Source organism: Pantherophis guttatus, chromosome 8, assembly GCF_059756535.1.
Source record: "Pantherophis guttatus breed Tessera chromosome 8, ASM5975653v1, whole genome shotgun sequence".
Lineage (NCBI taxonomy): Eukaryota > Metazoa > Chordata > Lepidosauria > Squamata > Colubridae > Pantherophis > Pantherophis guttatus.
Genome location: NC_142070.1, coordinates 24,344,538 through 24,364,272, shown reverse-complemented (window position 1 = coordinate 24,364,272; position 19,735 = coordinate 24,344,538). Strand labels below are relative to the sequence as shown.

The 19,735-nt window shown below is 32.7% G+C and overlaps 1 protein-coding gene across 1 annotated transcript in view; it reads left to right on the top strand.

Moving 5' to 3' along the window:
• COL25A1 (collagen type XXV alpha 1 chain) overlaps positions 1-19,735 on the top strand; it is a 112,686-nt gene that overhangs the window by 78,357 nt on the left and 14,594 nt on the right. Inside the window, exons 20-30 of the mRNA XM_087875551.1 lie at positions 2,192-2,215; positions 5,104-5,148; positions 5,820-5,864; positions 6,635-6,715; positions 9,357-9,419; positions 10,167-10,217; positions 10,766-10,792; positions 12,843-12,923; positions 14,501-14,536; positions 15,376-15,429; positions 17,155-17,208. Of these exons, the coding sequence (XP_087731677.1) occupies positions 2,192-2,215; positions 5,104-5,148; positions 5,820-5,864; positions 6,635-6,715; positions 9,357-9,419; positions 10,167-10,217; positions 10,766-10,792; positions 12,843-12,923; positions 14,501-14,536; positions 15,376-15,429; positions 17,155-17,208 (561 nt within the window). The remainder of the gene's footprint in view (positions 1-2,191; positions 2,216-5,103; positions 5,149-5,819; positions 5,865-6,634; positions 6,716-9,356; positions 9,420-10,166; positions 10,218-10,765; positions 10,793-12,842; positions 12,924-14,500; positions 14,537-15,375; positions 15,430-17,154; positions 17,209-19,735) is intronic.

Genomic DNA, 19,735 nt, shown 5'->3' with positions numbered 1-19,735 from the left:
AGAAATCCTAGGGCTATAAACTAGACTGGGAAGTTGGGGGGGGGGAAAACCAAAATAGTTCACAAAAAATGTATATTTCAAATGAAGTTATTTTAATATAGGATAAATGACTACGTGGGACAATTAGTTGTAAAGAATTTTATTCTGGCTGCTTATTGTTACCTTTACCCATAGTTAGGTAATGGACAGGAAAGTCTTGTGTAAATTACATATCTTGTAAATCTTTTCTGAAAATATATTGCTATTAATTTATGTCCAAAGTTGTCTTCTTTTTTAAAGTCAATTTGATGTAACTGAAATCACTGGAGTTTATTTCATAACAGTGACTTATTTGCTTATATGAAGACTTGAGAGTCAGCTAAGATGTAATATTTGTAGAAAACACAGACGCTAAATATGAGAAATGATTAGAATAATCCATATATAAGTGTCCAGTCCCGTTAGTAGTCCCTCAGAATAATCAAAGATTCTTCATGAAATGAAGCTTTTTAATCTAGGTATCACTCAAGGGATTTTGTATATGGAATAACAATGATTCTTACAATTTAGTCATATATCTATCTACTCAGAAAACTGTCTCATTATATAGATATATGTTTGCAAACTTAGTTGCTTTTGCCAATATAAGATTCAGCCATATCCCTTCTCAAGGACTTTTTCAAAGAACTTTTCAAGCTATATAGAATTTAATTTTGATGCCTGTGGTTGTTGCTTAGCACAGTAAACAAAAGACTCACTATAGAGATCAATCACTAACTTTCCTTTCTGAAGATGAAGGTTATAAGTTACAGCAAGATTTTGTTGCATGAAAGCTACATTCCATAATCTTTACGGAATAGAAAACTTTCATCATTGAAAAGTAGTAAGTGTCTAATGTCTACATACAAAATATGAGATAAATGTATAAGCAGCAATCAAAATACTGAAGGAATAAACATTTAAAAACAATATCCTTACTGGATTCTCCAATAACCTTCAAAATACTGAAAAAGTAAACATTTCAAAAATAAATCCTTTTATTGGTGAAAAAATACCCTGTTTCCCCAAAATAAGACATCCTCTGATAATAAGCCCAATCAGGCTTTTGAGCGCATGGCAATAAGGCCAAGCGCTTATTTCAGGGTTCAAAAAAATATAGACAGGGTCCTATTTTCGGGGAAACACGGTATATAACTATAAATAGGATTTTCATCCAAAATGTAGGAATTAATGTAATCTATCTATATAAGGGAAATAACTTTTTATTCATGTTAATTGTTTAGACAAAATTATAAATGATTAAATCTAAGCATTTAATCTACTTTAAATTTAAAGTAAATTAAAATTTTTACTAAATGCTAAAACCAGTTCTGCACATCTTTTGGAAGTCACACAAGTTATTTTATTTGAAAAACATATGTCGTGGTCAAATATTAAGAAATATTTCTTTTTAGTTAAATTTTGTTCATAATTCTTGTATTTATTTGTATTTTATTTGATCTTGCTCTATTGAGATCATTATTATTTTATATATTTCAGCACTGTACAATTTATTCATATAAATTAATTTCATCCAGTTTAAGTCACACATAATTAAATATAAATAATTATAGTTACCTAATGATTTATGCCGCGTAATAACGGGGTGAGCTCCTGTTACTTGCCCCAGCTTCTGCCAACCTAGCAGTTCGAAAGCACATAAAAATGCAAGTAGAAAAATAGGGACCACCTTTGGTGGGAAAGTAACAGTGTTCCATGCGCCTTTGGTGTTGAGTCATGCCGGCCACATGACCACGGAAACATCTTCAGACAGCACTGGCTCTTATGTGCGAGGGGAACCTTTACCTTTTACCTTTAATGATTTATAATCCCACAGATGCATTCCTTCAAGACCATTATTTGTGAGTTTACAAAAATTGATCTTAAAATTATTATAATATAATAGGAAATTGACAGTACTTTTTCTTTTTGAAAGCAAACAAAGTAATTCATAGTAAATACTTCAATAAATACATGGATCGTTACATGTAGATACTTAGATGTAAAAATGTAAGAGTGGTACTTAGACAATCTTTTATTTTTGGGGAGCTAGTCAGATGCTTCTCTCAAACTTTTCTCAATTCTGTGAAATCTGTTCTTAAACAAGCAAAGTATTCTGTTTCAAACTGAACATCTGGTAACATTATTTTCTGCTAATATATTTTGCCAACAGAGGATTACCACCTTAACTGTCACGGTAATTCCTATTGCATGACGTATTTTGTAGCTGTTTTCTTGTGTGGCGTTGCATGTTTACACTTACATTCTGATTTATAAATGTCTTTTTGTCCATCAGATATTAACTGTGCATTAACACCGCCTCTATTTTCTGCATCAGGTGTATCAGTGGATGCATTGTGGAAAGCTAGTTTTAGTACTTGTGGTAATTAATAGCAGCAGTATGGCCATTTCAGCAAAGAAAGTAGGGATTCAAGTTTTCATTAGCATTGTAAGATCTGTTTAACCATGTTTATTTAAACCAGGCATTAATGCAATTTTCAGTGGCAATTTTAAAATGCAATAACTTAAAAAGGGATTGATTTTTCCTATAATTTACTTTTCTGAATTAATTGTTTTTTTTAAAAAAATCATACTGGTTGTGTTAAAAGATACAGCACATGCTTGCTTCAAAATTGTATTTATTTCATTCAGTACAATTGATATGAATTTAATTGCCATAATAAGTACTTTTGGAACAGAGTCGCTTGAAATTTCAATGCAACCACTGTCCATTAGAAATGTTCCTTTTCTATTCAGAATCAATAATGACTAAAAGAGAATATTTGTATTATTTAAAAATGTGTAAAATAATATTAACAGAAATTTCAAGTAACTAATTGAAAACATCCCCAAGCCTCAACTTTTGTACTTTTGTATTGGTTTTCTTCTATTTTCATTAACTTACAGGTAAAACAAGTTAACATCAAAGTCAGCTAAATATAGATAAACAATGATATTTCCACGAAATATAGAGCCATTTTAGTATATTGACTAAGGTGCTGAACTAGAACACTGGAAAATCATGAATTATAGTCATTCTTAGGTATGAAACTCATCTGGATGACTTTCGGTTTCTCTCAGCCCAACTCCCCTTAAAGAGTTTTAATGAAATAGAAAGTGGGAGTATTATCTACAACACCTAGAGTTGTACAAAATAAATGCAGGTTATTGTTATTATGATGATAATGATAATATTTAAGTGGGTTTTGGCTTTTATAATTCATGTAAGATAATTGGGTGTTAGTAGTATTTCAATGAAACTTTGGCTTTATTTTATTTATTATAGATCAAAGTTTTTATATAAATAGATTTTTCTTTATTATTTCATTGCTGTATAGCACTCAGCATAAAATGCTAAATTAGTATTGAAAGAAAAAAAAGCTAAATGACAGCTTGTATTATTGATTTACTGTATACTTACATTAGATTGTGTGGCATAATGTGTCAAGAGCAATTCTTAATCTTCTGGTCTTTAGTGCTTACCACATAGCACAATAGAGACGGTTTCTGACTAAAATCATGTAGAGCAGTGATTGGCAGCATCATAATGTCTGCATGCCCCAACTTTGCCCCAAATATGTTAATTGTTGCAATCAGGCCTCCATAAAAAAAACAAGCTAGATCTTTGTCTTGTCTTTCCTATTTTGGAAAGTTTAGCTCCCTGGCAATGCCACTCATTCCAGCTCTTGGCAGGAAATTGAGATGTGTGACATTTTAAAAATAAAAAAAAATTAAAAAAACAAACTTTTTGAATAGATGCTATTAAAACTCTGTAAAGACTGGGCAATTCATTTTGCAGTTATGTTTCAGAAAGTAGTTATGATCCTACCATTAACAGCCATATTTTATCCTGCTATATGGCAGTCAAATAACCAAACCTTTTCTAATGGAATTCCATACGGATTTGTTTTATTCAAGACTTATTTACAGGATTTACAATTACACAAATTTACTAATTAGAAGTATGCAGAGAAGAGGACAATAGTCTTGTAGTTTTCCTTTCTCAGTACTTTTTGGATAATTTTCTGGTCCTAGGGAGTCAGTCATTTTTGAAATGAGATTATAGTCTTTTCAACTGGGATTCCATGAATCCCTAAACTCCACAAAAGGTCTGCAAGAGATCATGATTGAGAAAAAGATAAATATTTTTTTAACATTGCATGCCATGTAATTCTAGTGCTCACAGTGATTGGAATTTTTATGTGCTGGCCTGTTGCTTTGCTAGTGTTGTACATGTTGTAAAACATTGTATAGGTTTCATATTTTTTGTGATTTTTATGCAGGGGTAATCTGAAACCTGAATATTATTTCAAGGGTTCCTCTAGGGCAAAAGGTTGAAAAAGGCTGTTTTAATCTGAGCCAGGCATGATTTGTCATACATATCCTAACCCCACCACTATTTTTTTTTCTTTTTTGGTCCTTTGATCATGTCAGCTGCTTATTTAATCCATAGAACTGATAAATTCTTAATAATTCTTAGATACCGTAATATAGACTATATCAGACTTAACCCCATCTTTACCTTGTCTTGATCTCTTTGGCAAGGTTGTAAATGAAAATTAATGTACATTTTTAAAATCTTGCTAAGCATCAGCTTTTCCTATTCTCCTGATATAATCCAAAAAGGAATTTAATAAACAAAATCCTGGAAGCCTTTAAAATTAATTCTATTTAATTCTTCCTGCAAGCATTATGTTAAGTAGTATATATTACAGGATGGCTAGTCTTTAACTGGGAATAGGCAGCCTTTTAAGTGGCCATACCTATCTAGCAATCAAGTAAATTGGCTATTATTCTACAATCAGATTGCATATCTGTCTTTGTGTACCAAAAACTGTTTAGTTTGTTAGAGTCAGATTTCATCACTACTGTTTAATACAGTCATTCTGATATTTAACACATTTTGTCTGTCTATCTGTATATGGTCATCAATTGTCATTGCTGTTGTTAGTCCTTGTTAGTTTAATGCAGTTTTCTTGTTGTGATGTTTATTTTGCATAACATATTAGAATATGTTTCAGAGAAAAGTTTGATGAATATATGGGTAGTGTATACTGCAATAAAGGGAATTAATTTTATATTTAGGGTCCTCCAGGCCCACCTGGACCCCAAGGATTGAAAGGATCAAAGGTGAGCATATCAATTGTATTTGTGTGCTTATCAGTACATTATGTATTTGGTATAATTAATAATGACATGTGACATCTGTACCACTGTGTGCTTTGAAGATCTTACAAGACACTAGGATGATTTAAAAAAAATATTTAGTTCAACAATAGCCAATTTTTGCATAACAGCTAAGTTTGAACAACAAATTTGAATGATCATTTAATTTTCTTATGCTATTTTTGAAGTGCATTAAAATAATTTAAATACCAAGCATTTGTAAAGCAAGATTATATAGTCAATTATTCATGGGAATACTATTTATGAAAGAATTTCATGGTATCCCAAAGATTATAGACCTGTCCATTTATTCCTGGTATTTTGTGAAGCATTGGATAGAGAAACTTTGTTGAACCACATCAAGAACCACCGATGGGTTTTTATTATTATTATTCTTCCTTGTTTCAATAAAGCATATTTTGGAAGTGAATCAGAATTTCTAATTCAATCTAAATGACAAACATTGGTTAGTTCAAAAGTTGAAGTAGGTGCCTTTGATTTCTTCCTTGTAGGAAGAAACAGGAAGGAGAAAGCACATTGATCAAGCAGACTTATTTATTTAGTATTAAATTACATTATATTCCAGATAATAATACCACCGTGGAATTGAGTTGGAGTTGGATTTTATTTTGCAGGGTGAATCTGGATCACCAGGATTACCTGGTGCTGATGGGGAGCAGGTATTTGAACATCTTTCTGATATTACTATTGATAAAGGAATATCATATGATAATGGTTCAGTAAAAACTGAATATAATTGCTACTAATCTGCCTTCCATTGAGGACCTGTATACTGCACGAGTCAAAAAGACCCCTCACATCCTGGACATAAACTGTTTCAACACCTACCCTCAAAATGACGCTATAGAGCAATGCACATCAGAACAACTAGACACAAGAACAGTTTTTTCCCGAACGCTATCACTCTGCTAAACAAATAATTCCCTCAACACTGTCAAACTATTTACTAAGTCTGCACTACTATTAATCTTCTCACCATTCCCACCACCCATCTCCTTCCATTTATGACTGTATGACCGTAACTTTGTTGCTTGTATCCTTAATATCCTTATATTGATATTGTTTCCTCATTGCTTATTTATACCCTATGACTACCATTAAGTGTTGTACCTTATGATTCTTGATGAACATATTTTTTCTTTTATGTACATTGAGAGCATATGCACCAAGACAAATTCCTTGTGTGTCCAATTACACTTGGCCAATAAAAAAATTCTATTCTATTCTATTCTATAAAGGAAGAGAGGGAGAGAGGAAGAGAGGAGGAAGGAAATATTTTGTGCAGAACATTTTTCACTATCTTTGAAAAATAAAAAATACTGTCAGTTATTAATGTAATTACATTTTCTACTTCTGAAGTTAATACAGTTAAATTGATTTACATTGTTAGTATAATGCACAGTTCATTGTCATAAATATGCCATTCCAGGGGTTCAAAGGTTCAAAAGGTGATCTGGGTGATGCTGGAATACCAGGAGAAAAAGGAGGTATTGGACTTCCAGGTTTGCCAGTAAGTTTGTTTAAAATTGTATTTGATAGCATCATTTCTCACTACTGCTTCAGTATCTTTTTCTCAAAGACAATCATATTGTTTTTATTTTATAACATGTTACTTGGTACTATGCAAAAAGATTTACATAAAGGAAGGACAACAAAGGAAGACGGGGAGAAAAGAATGGTAGTTTTAATTAATTTCAGATTAGTGGAATCAAAAAAATGTCAGCTTTGAAGAAAGCTTTGAAAGAAGAGAAGAAATAGTAATTTTTTGTGGAAGGAATTCCAAGTGTATGGGCAGTGTAAATGCACTGAACATATAAATACCCTGAACATGCATGTGTTTGTATATGTGTAAATAAAAATCAGAATGGTATAGAAATAATAAATCATTCTTGATTTATCTTCCTTTGGAAACATTTAAATCAACTACTTTGATGGTAAATCAATTAATTATGTTTTAATTCCAAGATGTGACAAAGCTAACTAGCAAAATTGCAAATAAATATGTTAATTAAACTTAGTGGGAGATGAACTGTTTATAAGATAAAGCAGTATATACTGTATAACAGAGTATTTAAAGTTATTTCCCTCCCTCCTCTCTCCCTCCCTCTCTCTCTCTCTCTCTCTCTTTCTCTCCCTCCCTCCCTCCCTCCCTCCCTCCCTCCCTTCTTACTTATAGTGCATTATTAATAGCCTGTAGAGGTCTCCTGCATTACAGGAGATAGCATTCCTGTGAAAACATTTCCATATTATCAGGCATCTTTAGACACTTACTGTATATGTAAAATGAAAGCAGCTATATATAGAATCCCATTGAGGAGATAAAGAACTGAAAATCCTGCTGGTTTGTTGGGGCACTTATTATTCTTCCCAAGTGCACTGCTCTCACAAGGGTGATGATACATTTCATACATTTAAAGTTCATATGAAGCGCAGGAAATCAGCAATTGAGGTTTAAATGAATATTGATGTATTGCATGCTAACACTCTTTATAAGAATCTGAACTACTAATGGTGAAAACAAATTGGCAGTAGATAAGAGTCAATAGAATTCAAGCTAGGATGGATTTATATCTTGTGAGTATGAAGGGATTCAAAACTGATGACACGCTTGAGCCCTCCCTTGGTCAGCTTGGTCATCTCCTACAATTCAATGTTAAACTCAATTCAAACAAAAAAATTTTTTTGAATTAATCTGATAATATTGTTCTTGTAGCTAAACTTCTTTAACATAATATGTGTGTTTAAAGTTTCCACAAGTTAGCTTGCAATACTACAGCAGAATAGAATACGAGGATTGCATCCACATTCAGTTCCTGCTATCTCCAAAGGGTATGGAGGGACCTAGTCTAAGGCTCTGGACAGGCATTATTGGTCACTGTAGAATCATTTTCCCAACCTAATGCCTTTGTTGACAAAGGTCCTACATTAAACGGCATGTTCTGAATATCGGAATTGCTTTGAACATCAAAATATAAAGGTCAGCCTAATCACAAATCTGATTATTGTAGATGTGCCAGACATAATCAAAGTTGGGCATACTGAGGATAGTTGTAACTAATTTTCAAAATATCAAATCCTGTAGGAAGACCTAAAAAAAAGTTTCTGATTACATCACTTGAGTTCCACCCGACATCTTGAAATAACTGAAGCCGGTACCTAGCATAGATTCAGCCAGCCTAATGATCTTTCAATTTATTTGTTTATTTATTTATTGGTTTGATTTATATGCCGCCCTTCTCCAGAGACTCAGGGCAGCTTACAATGCGTTAAGTAATAGCCTTAATACTTTTTGTATATACCTGCTAAGTAGGGCTTTCGGGGGCCCCTAAGCGGTATTCTTTTTTATACAAAGTCATCTTATTGCCCCCACAATCCAGGTCCTCATTTTACCTACCTCGGAACGATGGGTCAACCTTGAGCCTGGTGAGATTTGAACTTGCAGTAATTGCAGGCAGCTGGCAGCTAAGTGCTACTTAACAGCCCTTTAGTCTGCTGCGCCACCAAGGCTCCTGTGCCACTAATGGCTTTGGACTGAATTTATCTGCATGGAGTATTTATTTTTTATTTATTTTTATTTTATATCGAATTTATATACCGCCCTTCTCCCTGAGGACTCAGGGCGGTGTACAGCCAAAGTAAAAACATAAACTACAAACATTAAAATACAATTAAAAAGATATATATATATTTGGCCTCATAATTAAAAGCAATGACAAACCAATTAAAAACATTTTAAAAAGTGTTAGGCCAGCCCGGCTTCTGAAAAAAGAAAGTTTTAAGGGCACAGCGGAAGGCACCGAGGACTTGGACTCTCCTTATCTCTGGGGGCAGCTGGTTCCAGACGGGTAGGTGCCCCCAGAGAGAAGGCCCTCCCCCTGGGGGTCACCAGCCTACACTGTTTGGCTGATGGCATCCCGAGGAGGCCCTCTCTGTGGGAGCGCACAGGTCGATGGGAGGCCGTCGGTAGCAGCAGGCGGTCTTGAAGATATCTAGGTCCTATGCCATGGAGTATGAGGCTAGATAAAAGTTTAAGACAAATTATGTCTTAAATATTAAATAGTAAAGTGTAACATAAGTCATGTTTTACTGCAGAAAAATTCATCAGTTGATAAGATGACAGTATGTATGATAATTCCATAACATTTTTTTAGGGATCCAATGGAATGAAAGGAGAAAAAGGAGATGTTGGATTACCAGGTCCTCAAGGTCCTTCTGTGAGTCTTGCTATATTCTTTCAGTGTTGCTGTAAATATAGTCTTTTGGTTTTCTAACTACAGGTAGTTTTTGCTTAATGACTGCCCTGTTTAGTGACCATTGGAAGTTATGACCAAGTTATGAAAAAGCCAATTTTTTCATTTATGATCATTGCAGCATTCCCACTATCCTGTGATCGAGATTTGGCTGCTTCATAATCAGCAGGCATTTACAACCACAGCATAACCCTACAATCACATGATTTATTTATTATTGATTATTTATTTAAAACATTTAAACAGCCACCTGTTTTTTAACCAGCTCCAAGTAGCTCCCAGTCAGAAATTAAAACAACATAATATCATATTAAAACTATGAAACTAAACAGATCAAAACATTAAAAACAACATGATTGCCATTTATGGACTTCACAGCCAACTCACAGAATCAATGGAGAAAGGTGCAGTAAAAATGAGAAATCATGGTCACATGAAGTCTTCCTTAATGACCATGGGCAATTCGCTTCATGATTGTGGTGCAAGGGACATAGGTTTTGCTTAATGATTTTCATTTTAATTTACAAACTGCCCTGGGCTTTAGGAAAGGTGAAATAAAAAACAACCACAACATGGTCTAACAAAGGATTGCATAGCTAGCACATCCAAAGCATTACAGCTAATTGCATGGTCCCAGCAGATCAATGAGCTCCTGTCTGTTGAAATGATAAACTTATTTTCTAACTATATACATGCATATATTTTACACAGATCGTAGGACCTCCAGGTTCCCCTGGTCCACATGGTCCACCAGGACCTATGGTAAGCATTTTTAGCCATTTATCTATTGTGTAGTTCATGAATTAAAGCAATCCATCAGCATTTCCTGTCCTTGAAAACCTAGATGTTCAAATAACAAATAACTAATATTTGCAGGGGCTCCTAGTAGTAGAAGAGATTGGGGGAAAAGAAAAAAAAGTGGTGTCAAATGTTTTTTTTAATGAAATGTAATATAGACAGATATATGAAAGGAGTAATTTTGCAAAGATGCAAAATAACTTTTATATAAATGTAAGCAGCAAGTTCCTATTGATTCTGCTTCTGATAATTATTTTTCACATATTTTCAAAATCTTTAGAAAACACTTTGGAGCTGAAAATTGATAGAGGTTTTTAATTTGTTAGACTTGGCTTGGCTTTTATTAAATAATTAAGAGTTATTACTTAATGCAGTTTTGTTCAGCCATCCCTTCATAAGTTGCACACATGGACACATTCACATGCATACATATAGAGAGCCCCTCCAATATAAATATATGGAAATAATAGAGAAGTGCATCCTTTAAATTGTTATTTTTTATTTATTTTTAGGGACCTCATGGACTCCCAGGGCCAAAGGTAAAGAATTTAGTCCACAACTAAAAACATTTTTCCAATTTGTTATGCTGTCATTCTCATTAATCATGTTGAGGCATGCACTTAAAATTTTGTCCTTGTCTCATTTTTCTGTGAATTTTAAAAAATATTCGTAAACCTTTAAGCAGCTGCTTAAAATAAAATGTCAAAACATATATAAGGATTTATGGCAATTTCCTGTGTCTGTTCCACATCAATGTAACCTAAATTAGCCTTCTATAATGTTAATTATGGAGAGCCAGTATTAATATTTAGTTGTCTAGTGATAATTTCAAACTATGACATTTGAAGCTACCTTACAGAAAAGTTTAGGAAAACAGAGGACGAGTGTTTATGTACTTAAGAAGTTTTTTTAAAAAAATATTTTATTCTTTACTATTGTCTTTCAGTCTTCTAATCAAGCTCATTTTTCTCTTAACTTAATATGTCCTTTTGAATTATTTTGCCCATATCTTTGTATCTGAAAATCCATGTTCCTAACAATACTAGTCAAAAATCCACCATTGCAGTTCAAAATATTATATAAAATATATGGGAATTAAATGTGCATGCAAACATATTTTTCATGCAAACACATTTAGCCACTTCAAAAAGAATAATTTAAGCCCTAATACACTTTAATGCTATTTGCATTTATTTCATATTTCAGTCTTTTTTTTGAGAATGCAACTTTGTAATTACTATAACTTTTTATTTAAAAATTTATACTTTATTTTAAAAAGAATTAACTATGCCACGGTTTATTCACATCGGTTCTAAGTTCCCTTCTTCCTCCTTAATGAAATCATTCATATCTTTCTAGGAATTTCCAAATAGTTGTTGCTTTTATAGCTTTAGTAGCATATATATATATATATATATATATATATATATATATATATATATATATATATATATATATTTCCCTACGTAACCAAAGGAAAACCTGGCTAGAAGAAAAACACACATAAACCCTACGAAGAAGTAAGAAAATATATATATATATATATGTGTGTGTGTGTGTGTGTGTGTGTGTGTGTGTATGTATATATATATAAATTTATATTTTGCTGATAAAGAAATAAAGGGAGACTATACAAATGTACATACACATACACACACACTAAAAAAAGAAAAGATAAATTATATGCTACTTTTTTTAGAATCTGGAAACCATAAAATTCTATGGTGAAAGGCTATAAATTAAACAAAAATAAATGTACACATGGTTGCTCTTTAGAAATGTCATGGAATTCTATTTAGCAGAGGTAGTGAATTATTTTTACATATCAATTCTTTGTAAAATGGGTAGATTCACTGGTAATTATCATAGGTTTTTTAAATTATAAATATTGATTCAATTAGAAACACCTAGATTATTTTTTTTCAGAGCAAAAGAGTTCCCTTATCAGAGAATTTCAGAAACTTGAAATTTTAATAACTTTGGTTATCAGTAAGCATTTAATTACTTTTGGGGTAACTGTTATATTGTGGTCATTAGAAAGGATAAGCCAATGTATCACAGTCTTCCTCTGTTTAACTGATAATAGCCATGCTTAAAGGTTTGGAATATATTTTCATGAAATAATGCATATTTTAGTTTGCTATCTGAAGAAAAAGCCAGTTAAGGCAATGTAGAAAAAAATACTTTGTGATTCTGATTGATCAAATCACATTCACATTTTTTCTGGCTTCATTAATTTTGTTGAAAGCCTGCAAGATTATGAATGGGTTTGGAATACATTTGCCATAAGCAAAATAACAGTAAAACCATATCCAAATTATTCAGAAACATTCCAAGATGTATGATTCAAACATGCAAGTTTATGTAGATAGTTTCATGCCACCTACTTTAATAGGAGTCATGATTATTGCCGTAAGAAAAAAATGTTATATTCTAGCAGCAAGATGATCTATTTTGATAAACATAACCACTTGTGTTAAAAAAAAAAAACTGGATTTATATTCATATCCTTCACTGGCTCTCTTCTGTCCCAGCTTGAGTATCCCTGTCAGCATCTTCACAAAATAGCATTTATACTTTTATATTTAGGGTGAACCAGGGTTAAATGGTCTTAAAGGATTGAAGGGTGAACCAGGTCACAAGGGTGACAGAGGGCCCCTTGGTCTCCCAGTAAGTAAAATACTTCCATTTCAGTGCAAATTACAAGCTTCTCATTCTACTTTCAGCCCAAAACTCTGGTTTACTCAATAGCAAATATAAAGCTATCTCATGCTGAAGTGGTGTCTTTTTCTTAATCGAGTCTAATCTTGTATCATCCCATAGTATACAGTTTTGTTATTTGTTGCTTTTATATTGTTATTTGTCAGTTGGCAACATTACTTAAAAACATGACTTTCTACCATTAATTATGCCATTATTTAAATGTTGTGCAATGTTTTGTTTAAATATTAACCATTGTCCACACAAAGATTGTCCATATGCTAACTGTAGATTTTTGTTTAAGCAGAGTGGCTGTAATTATAATATAAATATTTTAGGAGGCAATTATGGTTAGTATCCTAATGAACAAGTTTATGTAACAAAGTTATTTTTCATTTGCTTGTAGAAGTATATCTTCTATGATTTAACATTTTTGGGGAATTTTCTCCTTTGTATATTACTAATTCATTGGTAGTCAGTGAAGATCAATAAAATCCGTATTTTGCTTTCTGGAAGTGTTAAGATTTTCTAAATACAAACAAAGTCATATCAGTGCAAAGTTCCCTTCCTGAAATGAAAAACATACAAAAGTAAAATAACTGAGCAAATCTGTTCAGAAGGGGCATTCATCCAAAGATAAGTCCTTTTAAATCCATTATAGAAATTCAGCAAGAGCTTACCTCTGTTCTGATAAAATTAATGGAAATATAATACATAACTTTGCTTGATCAAGGTGTGAAAATTCTCAAGGGCCACCATATACATAAAGTCTACCAAATAAAGCTAACTGACATCTTTAATTCACTTGGTATGTGTGTGACAGCACTGCATTGATCTTGTTCATATAATATCCACAGGGATCATATAACTCTCAGCAATACCAAATTGAGAGTTGCAAATTTGACAGATATTTCAGACATGATGGCTAAACTTATTGAAATAATTGGTAAAGTAGCTCTAATTTTAATATTCTTCCTATATTAATCATGACTACAAGTCACTACTACAAATCACTGAACTAGCTTGGAATTTATTACAGATTATCATTCAATTAAAAAAAAAACAGAAATATTTTAAAATATTTTATGGTTTTAAATCTGTTATCGTCAGACTATATATTTAATTTTTATTGCACTACTGCTTTCTTAGTGTTTTAGTTCTGGTTATGAAAATATACTTATATCTTTGTTTTGCTTGAGTATCTCTTACTAACTTTTAAATAATGATGTGTTTATTAAAGATCAACAAACACTATAGCAAGCAAACTTTGTAGCACTAATGCATCTAAGGACTAATTCTGATCTCATTAAGCAATTCCACTAGTTAATAAGATTACTGTTACATAGCCTCTAGTAAAATCATAAACTTGTTGTGTTGTGTATGAATTTATAACTTATCTAATGTAGTAGTGTGGTAGTCATTCCTGTTACACTGTGTAATCTGTGTATTAAAAAGAAGTTGTACTTGTTTCTCACCACAGTTACTAATCTAATGTTCTTGTCATTCGTTGTTATCCCTGTCATCTGTGCTTCCGCTTAACTATATAGGGAGCATCTGGCTTAGATGGAAAGCCAGGAGCCCGGGTGAGTCTTTCCTGTTCCTATGTCCTTCTGCACAAATTGTTTCTCAGTGAACACATCAGCTGATTTACCATGTAATGCTGCCTGCTTATGTTGCAATAGAACTGACTAGGTTATTTATATACTGATATTTAGCGGAGGAGTTCTTGATAATGATAGACTAGCAACCTTGGTAGTGATTACTTAGCAATATTGTATCCTAATTTTTTCCCAGAGGGAAATGTTGGATTCAACTAAATTTATAATCTTATATATATATATCAGGTTATAGATTGATAGCCCCTATGCTCATGTCCATGACAAATGACGTGACATAACATCAAGCTATAATATATAAGTTTAAAGAAGTCCACCTTTCTCTTTGTTATTGACGTCAATCCAGCCACTCTGGCTTGGCTGGAAAATTGTTGGAAAATTGGAGAGTGATGGAATAGTTTAATTGACCATAGAAAATGTCCTTTTTCAATGTGTCACCTGTCCCAACTATCTTTGTGAGTCTTTTTTGTGAATTCAGCATGGGATTTTCTTGTGTTATCTCCCTTTGTTTAACCTTTTAACTCTTCTTAGAAAAAGATCCCTCTACGTTTTAAATCTTACATAAATCTAAACAAGCAAGTAAACATTCAAGAGATAGAAAGAAGCACCACAGAGCTTTAAGGAATACAAGTGGGATTTCTGAGTCTACAAAAGCAACCAAGAGATTTGGAATCTCAACAACTAAACCATCATTCTAATCCATGTTCTTAATTGTTGACATCAAGCTTGATTCTATATGGATTCAATATAAAGCTTAATTTAGGTATTTCCAACCTTTTTCAGATCATGTTTTATTCTTCTTCTAGGGTATGGATGGTCCCGTTGGTCCACATGGCCCTGCAGGTCCAAAGGGAGACAGAGTGAGTCCATGTCTGAGATGTTCAAATATACCTTAATAATATTTATTTATTTATTTATTTTTATTAGATTTTTATATTGCCCTTCTCCTACGGGACTCAGGGTGTAAACAGCCAAGAATAAAAACATCACATGCAAAATTTAAGATTAATTTTAAAAGAATTAAACAAGTTTTGGCCCAATATAAAATTTAAAACACCCCAACTAAAATCAATTTATAATTAAAATATCTAAAAATATCTAAGAGGGGGGTTCAAGCCAGCCCAGCTTGATGAAATAAAAAAGTTTTAAGGGCATGGCAAAAAGCACGGAGATCTGGGATCCTACGTATCTCTGGGGGCAGGTTGTTCCAAAGGACAGGTCCTGCCACAGAGAAGGCCCTCCCCCTGGGGGTCGCCAGCCGACATTGCCTGCCCGACAGCACCCTGAGGAGTCCCTCTCTGTAGGAGCGTACTGGCCGGTGGGAGGCTATCGGTGGCAGAAGGCGGTCCCGTAAGTACCCAGGCCCTAAACCATGGAGCGCTTTAAAGGTGGTAACCAACACCTTGGTTGTATATATTGTGTGTGTGTGTGTGTGTATGATTTATATGCCGCGTTAAGCAATAGGCTTCATACTTTTGTATATTTATACAAAGTCAGTTTATTGCCCCCACAATCCGGGTCCCCATTTACCTACCTTAGAAAGGATGGAAAGCTGAGTCAACCTTGAGCCTGGTGAGATTTGAACTTGCAGTAATTGCAGGCAGCTGATGTTAATAACAGTGCTTTAGTCTGCTGCACCACCAGGGCTCAGACATATTTGTGTGTTCTGTTCAAATTACTAATTAAAATATGCAGTGGTTGCATTAATACAAAATCCCTAACCTGATTACTGAATTTTCCCATACTTTAGAGTTACATAATACTTCCAGCAATAAACCAGCTAAAAGCACTGGGTTTTCACAACATATCAAGACTTACAGAGATAATTATCATGGTCATGATGATGACAGTGGTTACAAAAATCTACATTCCACCTAATATTATAATTCTTATACAAATGCAAAAGCACCAGACTGTCTTCAAAGATGTTAATAGGAAACTGTTTTATTTGCTGCACAATTCAAGGCTGCATTTATTTATAAATTTTGTTTCAACAGAGAAAATTTTATTGTCGTTCTGGTGCTAAGAGCTTCCTCATCAGAAAGAGTAGTATGCTAATAAAACACGTTATGAATAATGTAAATACTTGAGGTTTTTATGATATTCATACAAAATCATACAAAAGGCAGCTTTGCTTTTAGAAATGAATAACAGGAAGTTAGCATAGACCTATCACTATCTCTCATCTTGACTTATCTAAGGCTTCTTTTTAATAGCAATTTAATTAAAAATTAGAACCATAATAATAAAAAAACTAATACAAACTAAAAAAGGAAAAAAAGAAAAATAGATATAGAACAGAAAGCAAAAAGAAGAATATTGTAAAGAAAAAAGAAAACAAATATATAGAGAAATGACTTTCCCTTCATCACAAGTATAAACAATTTTAATAACTTATCACCTTCTCTTAAAATGCAACAAATGATTTCTTCTTCCAAAGAAATCCTTAAATGTCTCTTTGGGCTGCCAAAGGCTTGTTCTGAAAGCAAACATGGATCTTTCGTGAAGGGTAGAAATATGTGAAATATATTGCATAATAAAATCTCTTTACTTTATATAAGCAGCATTGAATTATTATATTTTAGGGTGAAAAAGGAATTGCAGGAGATCCTGGGCCCAGAGGACCATATGGTTTGCCTGTAAGTTATATGATTTTTCAGAACTGCAGTATTTGTAAAACCCTTCATTAAATCTTGGTACATTTAATAACTGTTCATCACAAAGAAATGCAATTAGTTTAAGTAGCAAGTCATGGCTCATGAGACTATCTACTTATTTCAGGTTTAGACACAGAGTCATCCTCTCAGCACACTTTGCAAAAATAATGAAGTAGGTTTGACAAAATAAGAAAAGCCAATATTGAATATCAACTCTTTTGTATTGCTCCTGCCATTTTTATAATTTTGTGAAGGTGTCCTTAGGCACCAAAATATACTAGTATGAATTTGTGTCAATAAAATATTAGATTATTTTTTAAAAAAAACCTTACACATCTCTCTGGAGGAAAGAGCAATCAGGTCTTAATTATGCAAACCATTTTATGCTGTTATGTTTTAATTTGCATTTGAAGCAAATTTGGTAAGAGTTGTTTCTGTTGTTGTTTTAAATGTTACATAATTATGTTATTGTCTTGTTTCATTAAATGTCTTAGGCAAAGTATCTTTGCTCATGAAAGATTGATATAAGTAACTGCTTGAATATTGCAATATATTGGAAAAAATTATTAAACTTTGCTGACATTGCAGGTATTTATAATGTGCAGATATTAAATTTTGTTTGATGTATATTTTATAAGAGGTATATTTATATGTAGATATGTATAAAATGAGGTGACATCTCCATATCAGTATAATTTTAGGATAAATATTTTGACAGAAATATTTTTCTATAGGTTGAATACTAAAGAATCATATATTTATACGTATAATCTGAACTTGATGTTGTTTATTTGAAAACATTAGAATGTTTGAAAGTAATTATTTTGTGGGAAATTTTAAATATTGAAATGTACTTAATTTTTCTTTGTGTCATGCACGATATCATTTATTCAAACTGCAAATGAAACTATTTGTGTATAAGCACACATGAAAGGGAGAGAAGGATAGAAGGAAACCACCCAAAGAGCACCTAAGCCAAAAATCATGCAATTTTAGATGTGAAAACTATGATATATAAAAAAATAATTGTATAAATTTATTTAACACATATTATTTTTAAAAAATATCTGATTAAACAGTATCAGATTGGAATAAATCAGTCTTACCCATTCCTCCATCAGATTTCTATCTATCTATCTATCTATCTATCTATCTATCTATCTATCTATCTATCTATCTATCATCTATCTATCTATCTGTCTATCTATCATCTATCTATCTATCTATCTATCTATCTATCTATCATCGATCAATCATATTTTTGAACCACCCAGCTCCCTTAGATAAATAGCTTTATTTAATATCAGAAAATGTTTTGCAAATGGAAGAGCGGGAAATAAATGCATATCCATTGACAGTGTCTGTCAACTAAGTGCTGTATTCATTCAAAAGGACTCCAAACATGGCAGTGGTGGCTTCTGTATCAATTACTGAGAATCACTATGTGTTATGGAGGAATTTACTAAGCCGAAGAATGGCCATAGTTCCTTGGTAAAGCAAAATTGAGCCAATTGAGGCAAAAAGACTTGTCTGAAAACCTGAAGAACTGTTGCCAAGCATTTTAGCCACTCAGATTAACATTAAGACTGCTCGCAGTGCTCTGGAAATATCTGTCTCAGATTTCAAACCACACTGTTCTTCTGCCAGCTTCCTTTGTGACTTCATAATATTTTTTCAGCAATTCAGATGAATATTTCAGTAGAAATGTTTCAGCAAAAGTATTTATTGAAAATAGTTATGTAGGATAATTCCCCACTTTTTAGCATTCTCTATCTCTCCATGTGTCATATGGATAAATATTCATTCCTACTAACTATTGTTTAATTCAGGATACTCAGAAAGTGTCCACTCTAACAGATCCTTCAAGATTGGAAGATATGACTGAATAAAAGTGATCATATTCATAATCAGCTCCCTCAGTTCATATTCTCCAGAAAACTAGATATTAGAGGAAAAGTACTGTATTAGTCTCTGGTGACAAAAAAATCAGAGTCAGATAGCACCTTTTCTGATTAATAAATGTTATTTAAAGGTATAAGCTTTTGTGACCCTCTTAATAGCATTTGTTAGTTAGGAAAGATTCTAGCAGATTCCCAATTTATACAAAATTAGAGGTCCTTAATTTGTACTAGAAGTCCTTGATTAACATTCTTTTAGGCACTTCTGAGCATTCTTGCAGTGGTTCGATTGCTACTAAAATGACTTCACCCAATAGTAGACATGTTCAGAGGTTTCCCAATATCCTAAGAATCAATAAGACAGAGTCTACTCAAATGACATTTTGTCTCATCCAAACTCATTATTGCAAAGTAACCTGAGTAGGAGTTCCAATGTAATAATCAACATACATATATTGCATTCCCTGACATTTAAATTGCTTGATATTAATTGGTCATTGAATATATTCAGTGCCATGGATTTCCACTTCCTTTCCTGTGCTCCATCGGAACTCGGAATAAGAGTTTAGAAGATTTTATTTTCATGTTTTGCTTAACATGTTGTCTAAACT